Consider the following 14,760-nt stretch of genomic DNA (forward strand, 5'->3'; position numbering starts at 1 on the left):
ACTGCCAAAATGAAGGAGAAGAAATGTGGGAATACTGAGATTTTTGTTTTTCTCTTCTTCTTACTATTTATTGTAACTTGCTGTGTGTTTCTAACACTGGCTAAGGAACAGTCGTTATAAATACTATTTTTAAAACAAATAGGTTGATCATCAAATAAAATACTCACACTAATCCCACTAATGTGTTATATTGAGAACCAGCATGGTGTAGTGGATAGAGCATGGACTTGGGAGTCGTACTGTCATGAGTTCTAATCCCAGCTCCACCACTTGCCTGCTGTGTGGCCTTGGGCAAATCATTTCACTTCTCTGGGCCTCAGTTACTTCATCTGTAAAATGTGGACTAAGAGTGTGAGCCCTATGCTAGACAGGGACTGTGTCTAACCCGATTTGCTTGTAACCACCCCAGTGCTTAGTACAGTACCTGGGACATAGTAAGTGCTTAACAAATGCAATGATTATTATTATATTTAAAATGGTTTATAAATGCCATATTATTAATTATTATTCAACTCTTTTAAGGCAGCAAGGCTTAAACATTTATAAAAGGGACAATTGAGTCACAAATTTTTTTTGGAACTCAATTTTTCGGTAATTTTAAAGAGAGGTAAAGGCAAGCATAAAGACAGATTATACAGAAAAGATGTCATAGAAATAGTGACTTGTGTGGGTTGACTCAAGTTATTCATCTCAAGACCCAGGCTGCAATTACAGTGAAGTTGGAATTACACTTCAGGTTTGCTTGGCACCAGTCAAGTATCCTAAATAAAATAATAGAAGATGTGGATTACTATAAGTATAAGCTTCATGCAAAAGACCAAGAGGGCTGGAACAGCGGTATATTGTAGCTCTCCACTGCCAAGGTTGAATAATAAATGGTTGAGTTCTCTACTGAAATTATTTTATTCACCACCCATTCCTTCACCAATCTCATGCCACTAACCCACAGCCCTGGATTACCTCCATAGTCCACTTCCTTCGCTCCTGTGCAGGAGCCGCAGAATGCTGCGGACTGAAATCCAGATAGCGGGCCGACCTTGTCCATCTCAACTTCACCCTTGCCGACTTTAATTCTGCCCAGCAACGTTATTTCTCCATCTTTATTGACATCCATGCTCATTTTCCTCGCCAGTTGTTTCAGATGTTTAATTCCCTCCTCAAACCCCCGTCCCCCCGCCTTCCCCTCCACTTGCCCCTAAGGACCCACTTTTATTGAGAAAATTGAAATCATTAGGCATGATCTCTCCAGTCCCTCCCTCCTCCTGCCCGTTCTTCAACACCCACAATTTTTCCAGCAGTATCTCAAGAGGAAATCTCCTGCCTCCTCTCAAAATCTACCTTCTCCACCTATGCCTTCAACCCAATCCCTTCACATCTTATCAAAATGCTTGCCCACTCCATTCTTCCCTCCCTGACCACCATCTTCAACTGTTCACTCTCCCATGGCTTCTTCCTCACTGCCTTCAAACATGCTCATGTTTCCCCTATTCTAAAAAAATCCTCCCTTGCTCTAAAGGCCCCTTTGTTATGATCCCATCTCCCTCTTACCATTCCTCTACAAAATCTTTGAGTGAGTTGTCTACATCCACTGCCTCCACTTCCTCTCCTCCAATTCTCTCCTTGAACCCCTCCAATCTGGCTTCCGCTCCCTTCACTCCACGGAAACTATCCTCTCGAAGGTTACCAATGATCTCCTTCTTGTCAAATCCAATAACCTCTACTATATCCTAATCCCCCTTTACTCCTCAACTACCTTCAACATCTTCAATGACCCCCTTCTCCTGGAAACATTATCCAACCTTGTCTTCACTGACACTGTCCTCTCCTGGTTCTCCTTCTATCTCTCTGGCTGCTCCTTCTCAGTCTTTTTCAAAGGCTCCTCCTCTGTCTCCCACCTGCTGTCAGTGGGGCACCTCACAGCTCAGCCTGTCAACCTCCTCATCAACCTCCTTGCCTCCCTTCTCTACCTGCTCCAGTCTTTATTTCACTCTGCTTCTCAGATCATTTTTCTACAAAACCATTCGGTCCATTTTCCCCCACTCTTCAAGAACCTTGAGTGGTTGCCTATCCACCTCTGCATCAAACAGAAACTCCTTACCATCGGATTAAAGCACTCAGTCACCTTGCCCCCTCCTACCTGACCTCCCTGATTTCCTACTACAACCCAGCCCACACACTTCGCTCCTCTAATGACAACCTACTCATTGTACCTTGATCTCATCTATTTGCTGCCAACCCCTTGGCCATATCCTGCCTCTAGCTTGTAATGTCCTATCTCTTCATATCTGACGATGGATCACTCTCCCCACCTTCAAAGTCTTATTAAAAGCACACCTCCTCCAAAGAGGCCTTCCCTAAGCCCTCATTTCCTCTTCTCCCACTCCCTGCTGCATCACCCTCACTTGGATTTTCATCCTTCATTCACGCCTCACTCAGCCCCACAGCAAGACTGTAAGCTCATTGTGGGCAGGGAACATGCTTACCACCTTGTGCTCTCCAAGTGTTTAGTACAGTGTCCTGAATACAGTAAGCACTCAGTAAGTATGATTGATTGAACCATAACGTATTTATATTAATGTCTGATTCCCCCTCTAGAGTGCAAGTTCACTGTGGGCAGGGAACGTGTCTGCCAACTCTGTGATACTGTACTTTCTCAAGCACCTAGTACAATGTTCTGCACACAGTAAGTGCTCAATAAATATGATTGAGTGATTGAACTAGTAAGTCATATAGGCATGAGCCACAAAGCAAATGAATAAGACCACATATGGATCATGAGCCATGATTTGGCACCTCTGCAGTATATCATCAACACTTTCATGGCCCTGATAAAAAGCTTTCTATAGTCTTGTACAGAAATCTGGCCTGGGGTTACAAAGCAAGTTAAGCAACACACATAATAAATAGTGGGATGCCAAGGCTAAGAGATCTCAGGGTAAACATAACAAAACCAGAGCAAGTCAGTCATTCAGTCAATCGTATTTATTGAGTGCTCACTGTGTGCAGAGTACTGTGTGCTCTTCGGGATGGAATATAAGCCATGAAGTAGCTTTTGTGGACTTAACATCTCCATTTAAACAAAGGTGTGTGCTTTCAGAGCCAATTAATAAGCACTATACTAAGTGCTTGGGAGAGTACAATGTAACAAACACATTCTCTGCCCAAAATGAGCTTACATTTCTCTATAGCACTCGTGAATAATCTAGATACCTCTACCTTTATCACAGACAAGGAAGAAATCTTTAAAAGATAGCATCACTTCAACAATCTTTGGAATATCCTTGCTACCATTGATGATAGGGTCATAGGAAGAATAACAACTTTCGAGCAGGGGAGTCAAGAGGACCTGGTTCTAATCCCAGTTCTGCCACCTGTCTGCTGTGTGACCTTGGGTAAATCACTTCACTTCTCTGTGCCTCTTACCTCATCTGAAAATGGGGATTAAGAATGTGAGCCCCATGACAGATATGGACTGTATCCAAACTTGTATCTACCTCAATGCTTAGTGCAGTGCCTGGAGCATAAATACGATTGATTGATTGATTGATTAGAGCATAGTAAGTGCTTAACAAAGACCATAAAAAAGTCACTCAACTTCTCTTTGCCTCTTTTTCCTCATCTGCAAAATGGGGATGAAATATGTGTTCTCCTTCCCTCTTAGGCTGTGGAACAGGGGCAGTGTCTGATTTCATTACTTTGTACAACCCCAGGATTTGGCACCTAGTAAATGCTTATATTATTTGTCTGTCCCCGATGCCCTATTTCCTCACTTATTTTTAGTTTATAAGCCCCTTTGGGGTCAGAAGCCATGTCTATTTCTCATCAGTGTATTATTTTTCAATGCTTAGAACAATGCTTTGTACACAGTAGGTACTTCATTAATACTATTACTATGTTTGAAAAGCAAAATTGCCATTTCAACTTTCTAAACATTGTATACCTGAAGCCTTAATGAAAGTGACTTGTGTAGGATGTTCTCCCCTCTAGAGAGTTGACATGGCACAGGGAATGTGCCTAGAGAAGCAGCGTGGCTCAGTGGAAAGAGCCCAGGCTTTGGAGTCAGAGGTCATGGGTTCAAACCCCGGCTTCGCCAATTGTCAGCTGTGTGACTTTGGGCAAATCATTTAACTTCTCTGTGCCTTAGTTCCCTCATCTGTAAAATAGGGAATAAGACTGTGAGCCCCCCGTGGGACAACCTGATCACCTTGTAACCTCTCCAGAGCTTAGAACAGTGCTTTGCACATAGTAAGCGCTTAATAAATGCCATTATTATTATTATTATTATTACCAACTGTGTTGTATAAGCAGCAAGGTGTAGTGGATAGAGCATGGGCCTGGGCGTGAGAAGGTCATGGGTTCTAATACCTGCTCTGACACTTAACTGCTGTGTGAACTTGGGCAAGTCATTTCACTTCTCTGAGCCTCAGTTCTCTCATCTGTAAGATGGGATTTGAGACTGTGAGCCCCATGTAGGATAGGGACTGTGTCCAATCCAATTTGCTTGTATCCACCTGAGCACTTAGTACAGTACCTGGCATATAGTAAGTGCCTAACAAATACCATTATAATTATAATTATTATTATTATTATTATTCATTCAATTGTATTTATTGGGTGCTTACTGTGTGCAGAGCACTGTACTAAGCGCTTGGGAAGTACAAGTAGGCAACATATAGAGATGGTCCCTACCCAACAATGGTACTCTCCCAAGTACTTAGTAGGGTGCTATGCACACAGTAAGCAGTTAATAAATACCACTGATTGATTGGTTATAACTATTGGTGTTTATTATTGCTGTAGTTAATGCAGTAATTGTGGTCTGCATAAATGTGCAATCAGTTTGGAACATGTAAGAAACAGGCTCAGTCTTCCAGAAGCTTGCTCTGGGGTGATGACATTGCTAGCTGTCACTTGTTACCTCATCTATAAAATGGGGATTAAGACTGTGAGCCCCACGTGGGACAACCAGATTACCTTGTATCTACCCCAGCGCTTAGAACAGTGATTGGCACATAGTAAGTGCCTAACAAATACTATTATTATTATTAATAGAAACACTGAAGTTAGAAATTCTGCTTGGACCAACACCCTGATTTTCCATACTGTTCTTACAATGAAGGTGAAAGAAGCCAAAATATGTTTCTTAAATGCGAAACCCGTAAGTGTCTCCACATTGGATAACTTGATGTGCTCTTCGGGATAGAAAGCAAGCACGAGGTAGCTGTTGTGGACTCAACATTTCCACTGAAACAACTGTGCTGGTTTTCATAGACAATCGATAAACAAAACAAGTGTCAGTCTACTCGGACATCATGACGGAACGGATTGTATCTGAGGGGAGAAGACAGGAAAACGGGGCGTTCGCATCATTCCAACCCTCCCGCCAACGAGCACCAACGGAACAAGGCGCGGACGCCGATTCTGAAAGTGCAAGAAGTGCAAGTGAGAAGCAGCGTGGCTCATCATCATCATCATCATCAATCGTATTTATTGAGCGCTTACTGTGTGCACAGCACTGTACTAAGCGCTTGGGAAGTACAAATTGGCAACATATAGAGACAGTCCCTACCCAACAGTGGGCTCACAGTCTAAAAGGGGGAGACAGAGAACAAAACCAAATATACTAACAAAATAAAATAAGTAGAACAGATATGTACAAGTAAAATAAATAAATAGAGTAATAACTATGTACAAACATATATACATATATACAGGTGCTGTGGGGAAGGGAAGGAGGTAAGATGGGGGGATGGAGAGGGGGACGAGGGGGAGCGGAAGGAAGGGGCTCAGCCTGGGGCTCAGTGGAGAGAGCACGGGCTTTGGAGTCAGAGGACAGGATTCAAATCTCGGCTCCGCCACTTGTCAGCTGTGTGACTTTGGGCAAGTCACTTCACTTCTCTGGGCCTCAGTTACCTCATCTGTCAAATGGGGATTAAGACTGCGAACCCCCCGTGGGACAACCTGATCACCTTGTGAGCTCCCCAGCGCTTAGAACAGTGCTTTGCACATAGTAAGCGCTTAATAAATGCCAATATTATTATTATTATTATCATGATGATGATTAAGAAGCCCAGCTCTGCCCCGACCCCTCGCCAAACGACCGGCCTAGCAGACTGCACCTTCCTCGCCCCTTTTCTTCCCGCCCACCCTCTGTGGGCGGGGTCTCCTCCTCTTTCTTGTCCCCTCCCCACCCTTCCGTGATCCGGCCCATGCTGGCAAACCCGTGACTAGTTTCCAGCTTAAGATGGCGTCTCCCATGGCAACTCAGGCCGGGAAAGTTGTTCGCGAGCTGGCTTGGAGATCGTTCCTCCTCCTGGGCAAGCCCCGGGTGAGTGAGGGCAGGGGCGCTTGCGGGCGGATGGGTCAGCGGGACCAGCGTGCAGAGCAGTCCGGTTTCTTCTCCAGTTCCTCCGTCTCTTTCCTCCTCCCCGCATGGGCGCTGCTCCTGTTTTGGGCCTCCTGTTTGTGCCCGGGCAACTTTGGAGTAGGCGTCTTGGAAGCGCGGGCCGTTTCGAAAACTTTGCGGTTGAGGAGCGGTGGGGCTGCGCTCCGGTGTGTCCCTTTAACACGGAGAGAGGGGGGCAAAGGGGGAGGTAGGAACTAGGGGAACGATAGCCCAACCCCCCCTTCACCCCCCTTTCGATCCGGCCTTGAAGCTGAGCTTCTCGGGGAAGAAGCCTAAGAGAATGGAAATCGTTTAGGTTTCTTGGGTGAATTGTCGTGAGGGGGGTCGGGGGGGAGACGGGGCTTTCTCCCCGCAAGTGATTCTTTCTCCATCATCATCATCATCATCAATCGTATTTATTGAGCGCTTACTGTGTGCAGAGCACTGTACTAAGCACCCGGGAAGTGCAGGTTGGGACAACTAGAGACAAGTTTCTCCAGTTTTGTGTACGTTGAAAGGTTGAGCCTTTGATTTGTTTGGGGCGTAAACCCGGAGTGTAAGCAATTAGGCCATGGCCGACTTGCTAGTTGTCCAACTGAACGTCCTTTCTAAACACTTTACAAATTGGCGGAAACAAAGATGAAATCGGGAGCCGATTAAAGTTAAAATGCTCTAGTAAATTGTCCTTCAAGTGCACGTGGTATGGAGGGGAGAGGGATAATAATGTTGGTATTTGTTAAGCGCTTACTATGTGCAAAGCACTGTTCTAAGCGCTGGGGGGAACACAAGGAGATGAGGTTGTCCCATGTGGGGCTCACAGTCTTAATCCCCATTTTACAGATGAGGGAACTGAGGCACAGAGAAGTGAAGAGACTTGCCCAAGGTCACACAGCAGACATGTGGGGGAGGTGGGATTCGAACCCATGACTTCTGCCTCCCAAGCCCGCGCTCTTTCCACTGAGCCACGCTGCTTCTCTTCCAAGCCTAAATTGGCAGTCCAACCAGAAGGGTCAGGAGCATAGGCAGCTGATCAAGTTACAGAATTGGGGTGCTCGTTGCATGTTACTGGGGTGGAAGGTTTGGCCAGGGTCACTGGAAGCGGGGAATCCCTTCAAGGGATCCTTTTCGTAATCATCTGTTTTTAAGAAAAAATGAAACTCTGTCCATCAATCAGTCAGTGGCATTGAGCACCTTAGTGTAGTGCAACTCCCTTTTTCATTCACTCACTCGTATTTATTGAGCACTTACTGTGTGCAGAGCACTGCACTAAACACGTGGAAAGTATAATTCAGCAACATGACAATCCTTGCCTACTCTTGTTTGTTCTATTTTTCGATTGCTCGCTTTAATTGACTTTTTTCATTGAGTGAAAATAACTTCCAAATCCAAATAGGGCCAAACTGAGTGGCTAATAAAGGATGGGCCTGAGAATCAGAAGGACCCGGGTTCTAATCCTCACTCTGCCGCTTGTCTGCTGTGTGACTTAACTTCTCTCTGCCTCACTTATCTCATCTGTAAAATAGAAATTAAGACTGTGAGCCCCATGTGGGACAACATGATTACCTTGTATCTACCCCAGCGCTTGGCCCATAGTAAGTGCTTAACAAATACCATTATTATTATTATTTTGGGCAAGCCACTTCACTTTTCTGTGCCTCAGTTAACTCATCTGTAAAATTGGAATTAAGATTGTGAGCCTCTTGTGGGACAGGAACCGTGTCTAATCTGATTAATTTATATCTACCCTAGTGCTCACAACAGTGCCTGAAACATAGGCACTTTACTACCATTTAAAAATAAATGAGGACCCAGCTGAAAAGTGAGGACGACACAGCTGAAAAGTTTCATCAGATATTCAGTCACATGACCATTCAATCATATTTATTGAGCGCTTACTGTGTGCAGAGAACTGTACTAAGCGTTTGTGAAGTACAAGTCGGCAACATATAGAGACGGTCCCTACCCAACAACGGGCTCACAGTCTAGAAGGAGGAGACAGAGAACAAAACCAAACATATTAACAAAATAAAATAAATAGAATAGATATGTACAAGTAAAATAAATAAATAGAGTAATAAATATGTACAAACAAGGCTATATTATCTAGGAAGGGAGGGAATTAGCCTGAATTGCACAATCTACTAAATGAACGAGTCTAACCTTTTTTTCCATTGGAAGCACTGTATAGTCAGTTTTTGTGGTACCCCTCAATTGAACAAGTATTAAGCCCTGTGTTTTCATTACGAAAAATTTTGAAGGCATATTAGATTCTTGTTTAAACAGATAAAGAAATTCACTTATGATTACTCTTGAATTTTTATATTTTGTATATTTTTTAAAAAATGTATGGCAATCACAAAGATAGCTAATATAACTGTTAAACCAAATAAAATTTTACTGACCTCACTCAGGGAATCACATGTGATTAAGGAAATCGCCAGGTAGCTTTTATCAAACATTCAGTTTTCTTCCCCCATCCCCTCCACCCCACCACATACACACACTTCTTCTCTCTGAACATTTAACTCTCTGTACACTTATTTAACTTTCTGTAATCTTTCTTTGAACAGATGGTTTTACAGCCCCATCAGGTTGCAAGCGCTCCCCATATAAGCAGTAAGATTCTTGAGGGCAGGGGCCATATCTTCTACTTTTATTGTTTGTTCTGGGTACTTGGGGGCAGTGTTCTTTGCAGAACAAATGCTCAGTAAGATGGATGATGATGATTTAAAAAATAAAAACTTTTCTCTCTCTATATAGGTATAGATGTATGTATAAATGTGTACTTATGCACACACCTAAATAAAATAACTGGTTGAGATCAGGCTCTCTGTCTGTCTCTCTGTCTGTCTATCATCTATCTAGATAGCCTGATCTCAGTCTGTTTGCTTTAATGACCATAGTTTGGGACAAAGAGAATTCTTGGGAATATTGACCTCTAAGATATTCACAAATGTGCCAAAATAAATCTGCTCAGAATAGATCTCCTCTCCATCCATACCGCTACCCTGCTCGTTCAAGCTCTCATCCTATCCCGTCTAGACTACTGCATCAGCCTTCTCTCTGATCTCCCATCCTCGTGTGTCTCTCCACTTCAATCCATACTTCATGCTGCTGCCCGGATTATCTTTGTCCAGAAACACTCTGGGCATATTACTCCCCTCCTCAAAAATCTCCAGTAGCTACTAATCAATCTGCGCATCAGGCAGAAACTCCTCACCCTGGGCTTCAAGGCTCTCCATCACCTCGCCCCCTCCTACCTCACCTCCCTTCTCTCCTTCTACAGCCCAGCCCGCGCCCTCTGCTCCTCCGCCGCTAATCTCCTCACCGTACCTCATTCTCGCCTGTCCCGCCGTCGACCCCCGGCCCACGTCATCCCCCGGGCCTGGAATGCCGTCCCTCTGCCCATCCGCCACGCTAGCTCTCTTCCTCCCTTCAAGGCCCTGCTGAGAGCTCACCTCCTCCAGGAGGCCTTCCCAGACTGAGCCCCTTCTTTCCTCTCCCCCTCGTCCCCCTCTCCATCTCCCCATCTTACCTCCTTCCCTTCCCCACAGCACCTGTATATATGTATATATGTTTGTACATATTTATTACTCTATTTATTTATTTTGCTTGTACATATCTATTCTATTTTATTTTGTTAGTATGGTTTTGTTCTTTGTCTCCCCCTTTTAGACTGTGAGCCCACTGTTGGGTAGGGACTGTCTCTATATGTTGCCAATTTGTACTTCCCAAGCGCTTAGTACAGTGCTCTGCACATAGTAAGCGCTCAATAAATACGATTGATGATGATGATGATGATGATCTGCATGTACAATATTAAGCCCATAAAATGCCCATATCCTAATCTATTGTGTTTTAGTTTTTTCCAAGTTATGTCTAACTACATTTCTACAGAACCTGATTGTGGCCTGCCACCATTCATTTTTAGAGAGTGGAGAATTATTTAGAAGAAGAAAACCATTGTTCAAGTCACTAAGTAAGGGGATTCTGTATTGGTGACTTGGCAAGGAAACTTAAGAAGATGATTTATTAAAGCATTTCTTGGGAAACATAGTGGCCTAGGGGAAAGAGTATGGGCCTGGGAGTCATGGGACCTGGGTTCTAATTCTGCCTTTGCCATTTGCCTGCTATGTGACTTGGGCAGTCACTTAACTTTTCTGGCCTCAGTCCTCTCATCTGCAAAATGAAGATCCAACACCTATTCTCCCTATGTGGGACCTGATTGTCTTGTATCCACCCCAGTGTTAAGCACATATGAAGCACTTAATGAAATTATTAATAATAAGGATGACATTAAGCACTTACTATGTGCAAAGCACTGTTCTGAGCACTGGGGAGGTTACAAGGTGATCAGGTGTCCCACGGGGGGCTCACAGTCTTCATCCCCATTTTACAGATGAGGTAACTGAGGCCCAGAGGAGTTAAGTGACTTGCCCAAAGTCACACAGCTGACAATTGGCGGAGCTGGGATTTGAACCCATGACCTCTGACTCTAAAGCCTGTGCTCTTTCCACTGAGCCATGCTGCCTCTCATTATTACTTTATCTGACTTCTGCCCTCTGATTTCTTGTCATACTATAACTGGGGTTTATTTGCCAGGGATAACACTTATTTTTGTTAAACTGAGACACTGGATCTTTTTCTTTTTTATTTTTTTTCTGGGGTGGGGTTCAGGGGAGAGATGGGGAGGGTGGATTAGCAGGGACACTGGCACAATTTTCCTAATTCTCTCACCTTTATTGTCCATTTTGGTAACTGTGAGAGTGGTGGTCTGTCTCCCCTGTTACGTTGTAAACTTGAGAGCAGGGATCATGTCTTTTATTCTATTGTACTCTCCTAAGTGCTTAGTGATACTTTCTAGTGTGATTGTTTGTATAATTGTTTTTTTCCTTGTCTAACAACTCCTATCTCCTGCAGTTTAAACCCATCTATGTACATTCTGCCCTCAAATATTCCAGTCCTGTCTGTCTGTCTGTCTGTCTGTCTGTCTGTCTCTCTCTCTCTCTCTCTCAAATAATCACAGTTCCTTTATCTTTTGCTCATTGTTTTTGCAGCTGTTCTTCAAGTTCTCCATACCTCTCCATTTGCACATCCAGAACTGAGCATAAGACTCAGAGACCTAAATTCCTTTAGTACTGAACATATTTTGAAATTTTCCACAAGCCTCCTGCAGTATTCGTCCAATGGTAGGCCTTCAAAAAACAAATATTGTTGATGAACAAAGACCTCTATGCTGGGTAGAGTTTCTTGCTCAATAGGTACTCAGCAAAACACTTAAGTTCAAAAAGCAGGGTATTTAGTATATCAAGGTTGTAAATCATAAAGGTTTTCCTCTGGTGCTTGCTTATCTTCATGATATGTAAGTAGAAAAATCTTTGTGGTCAAAGGCTTTAAGTACAAGTTTGCTGTTTCCATTTTCCATTCATGTATGGTCATAAAAGGGGCATATCTGCCTTTTTGCCCCATTTATTTACTTCATGCCTCTTCACCAGGTTTTACTTAGCCTCCCAGGGAACCCACATCCGTTCAAACTAGATTGCTATTACCCCCTCCCTTCCCAGGTTCCCCCGAATTCTCCACACTTGCCCTGTACACCCACACATTTGCTGAACGATGTGCACACTGACAGACTGAATTGCTCATATAGGTCTCTTCAACACAGAGGACCAAGGCAGCACATCAACAGGAGGGGTTTTCCTCCTGTTTCCTCTTTCCTCTCCATCCAAACTGCTACCCTGCTTATTCAAGCTCTCATCCTATCCCGTCTGGACTACTGCACTAGCCTTCTCTCTGATCTCCCATCCTCGTGTCTCTCTCCACTTCAATCCATACTTCATGCTGCTGCCCGGATTATCTTTGTCCAGAAACGCTCTGGACATATTACTCCCCTCCTTAAAAACCTCCAATGGCTACCGATCAATCTGCGCATCAGGCAGAAACTCCTCACCCTGGGCTTCAAGGCTGTCCATCACCTCGCCCCCTCCTACCTCACCTCCCTTCTCTCCTTCTACTGCCCAGCCCGCACCCTCCGCTCCTCCACCACTAATCTCCTCACTGTACCTCGCTCTCGCCTGTCCCGCCATCGACCCCCGGCCCACGTCATCCCCCGGGCCTGGAATGCCCTCCCTCTGCCCATCCGCCAAGCTAGCTCTCTTCCTCCCTTCAAGGCCCTGCTGAGAGCTCACCTCCTCCAGGAGGCCTTCCCAGACTGAGCCCCTTCTTTCCTCTCCCCCTCGTCCCCCTCTCCATCCCCCCGTCTTACCTCCTTCCCTTCCCCACAGCACCTGTATATATGTATATATGGTTGTACATATTTATTACTCTATTTATTTATTTATTTATTTATTTATTTATTTTACTTGTACATTTCTATCCTACTTATTTTATTTTATTGGTATGTTTGGTTCTGTTGTCTGTCTCCCCCTTTTAGACTGTGAGCCCACTGTTGGGTAGGGACTGTCTCTATGTGATGCCAATTTGTACTTCCCAAGCGCTTAGTACAGTGCTCTGCACATAGTAAGCGCTCAATAAATACGATTGATTGATTGATTGATTTATATTTTTGCTCGCTTTGCCAATGGGTACTCAGGGCAGGGAAGGAGGCGGCTAGCCTCCTCTGGGTTTTAAGTTCAGTGCTCCCCCTCAGTAGTGGGAGGTGAGGATTGAAAGGGCATAAGGACCCTGGATGCTTCTTTGTGCCTCAGTTACCTCATCTGTAAAATGGGGATTAAGTGTGGCCCCCACGTGGGACAACTTGCTTATCCTTTATCTACCCCAGTGCTTAGCACATAGTAAGCACTTAAATACCATAATTATTATTATTATTTTCCAGATGAGGTAACAGGGCCAGAGAAATTAAATGACTTGCCCAAGGTTACACAGCAGACAAGTGGCAGAGTTAGGTCTGACTCCCAGGCCCATGCTCTATCCACTAGGTCTTGCTGCTTCTTTCTCAAATAAGAAGTTAAGTGACTTGCCCAAGGTCACACAGCAGGCAGGTGGTGGAGGTGAGATTAGAACCCACGACCTCTGACTCCCAAGCCTCGGCTCTTTCCGATAAGCCACGTTGCTTCTAGATTGTGAGCCCCATGTGGGACATGGACTGTGTCCAAACTGATTAGCTTGTATATACCCCAACATTTAGAACAGTGCCTGGCACATAAGTACCGAACATACCATAAAAAGGAGGTAATTTTCATATCATATCTCACACACACACACACACACACACACACGTCCTTTGTAGTCAGTCATCATCACTCGTGGTGTATTTCACTTTCAGGCGCGTTGTGCCTGAAAAGGCCGATACAGGGCGCACCACCATGTGAACAGCAAAATGGATGTGATCTCTACTTGATTACTGGTTTATCTGGGGCAGTTAACTCAGTTTTCCAGCCTCATTTATATATTTATAAATAATTATTTGTAAATTATTAATTTATTAATAAATGAGGCATAAATAAAGGAGATTTTGTTACACTTAAAACATCTCCTCTCCCCTCTTTACCGCCTCTATACCCCAAAAGGTCCTGAGGTGGTGCCTTGTGAGACTCAGGCGGCCCCAAAGGGGGATAGTATGGCAGTTGTGCCATGAGAACAGTGCTCAGTGCTTAGAACAGTGCTTGGCACATAGTAAGCGCTTAACAAATACCATCATCATCATGATATGACCCCATAAACATGAGTCTGATTTCTGAGATGAGCTGTTTAATCTACCTTAGTGATGGGGCAGAGAGAAGTGGCTGCTGTCACTTTAACAGCAGCTCTCTAGACTGTAAACTCATCTTTGACCTTGAGCACATTGTGGACAGGGATTGCATCTGTTATTGTACTCTCCAAAGCACTTGGTGCAGTGCTCTGCACATAGCAAGCACTCAGTAAATACATTGACTGACCGACTACTACTGACTGTGCCCAAATCAATCAATCAATTGTATTTGAGCGCTTACTGTGTGCAGAGCACTGTACTAAGCGCTTGGGAAGTACACGTTGGCAACATATAGAGACGGTCCCTACCCAACAGTGGGCTCACAGTCTTGAAGGGGGAGACAGAGAACAAAACCAAACATATTAACAAAATAAAATAAATAGAATTGATATGTACAAGTAAAATAGAGTAATAAATATGTACAAACATATATACAGGTGCTGTGGGGAAGGGAAGGAGGTAAGGCGGGGGGATGGAGAGGGGGAAGGGGGAGAGGAAGGAGGGGGCTCAGTCTGGGAAGGCCTCCTGGAGGAGGTGAGCTCTCAGTTGGGACTTGAAGGGAGGAAGAGAGCTAGCTTGGCGGATGTTGGGAGGGAGGGCATTCCAGGCCAGGGGGATGACGTGGGCTGGGGGTTGATGGCGGGACAGGCAAGAACGAGGCACG

At 44.5% G+C, this 14,760-nt stretch overlaps 1 protein-coding gene across 1 annotated transcript in view; it reads left to right on the forward strand.

The window, feature by feature from the left end:
• The first annotated feature begins 6,220 nt into the window (after positions 1 to 6,220).
• SUCLG2 (succinate-CoA ligase GDP-forming subunit beta) overlaps positions 6,221 to 14,760 on the forward strand; it is a 253,760-nt gene continuing 245,220 nt past the window's right edge. The window contains exon 1 of the mRNA XM_038772750.1: positions 6,221 to 6,328. Within this exon, the coding sequence (XP_038628678.1) occupies positions 6,245 to 6,328 (84 nt within the window). The 5' untranslated portion in view covers positions 6,221 to 6,244. The remainder of the gene's footprint in view (positions 6,329 to 14,760) is intronic.

Source organism: Tachyglossus aculeatus, chromosome X1, assembly GCF_015852505.1.
Source record: "Tachyglossus aculeatus isolate mTacAcu1 chromosome X1, mTacAcu1.pri, whole genome shotgun sequence".
Lineage (NCBI taxonomy): Eukaryota > Metazoa > Chordata > Mammalia > Monotremata > Tachyglossidae > Tachyglossus > Tachyglossus aculeatus.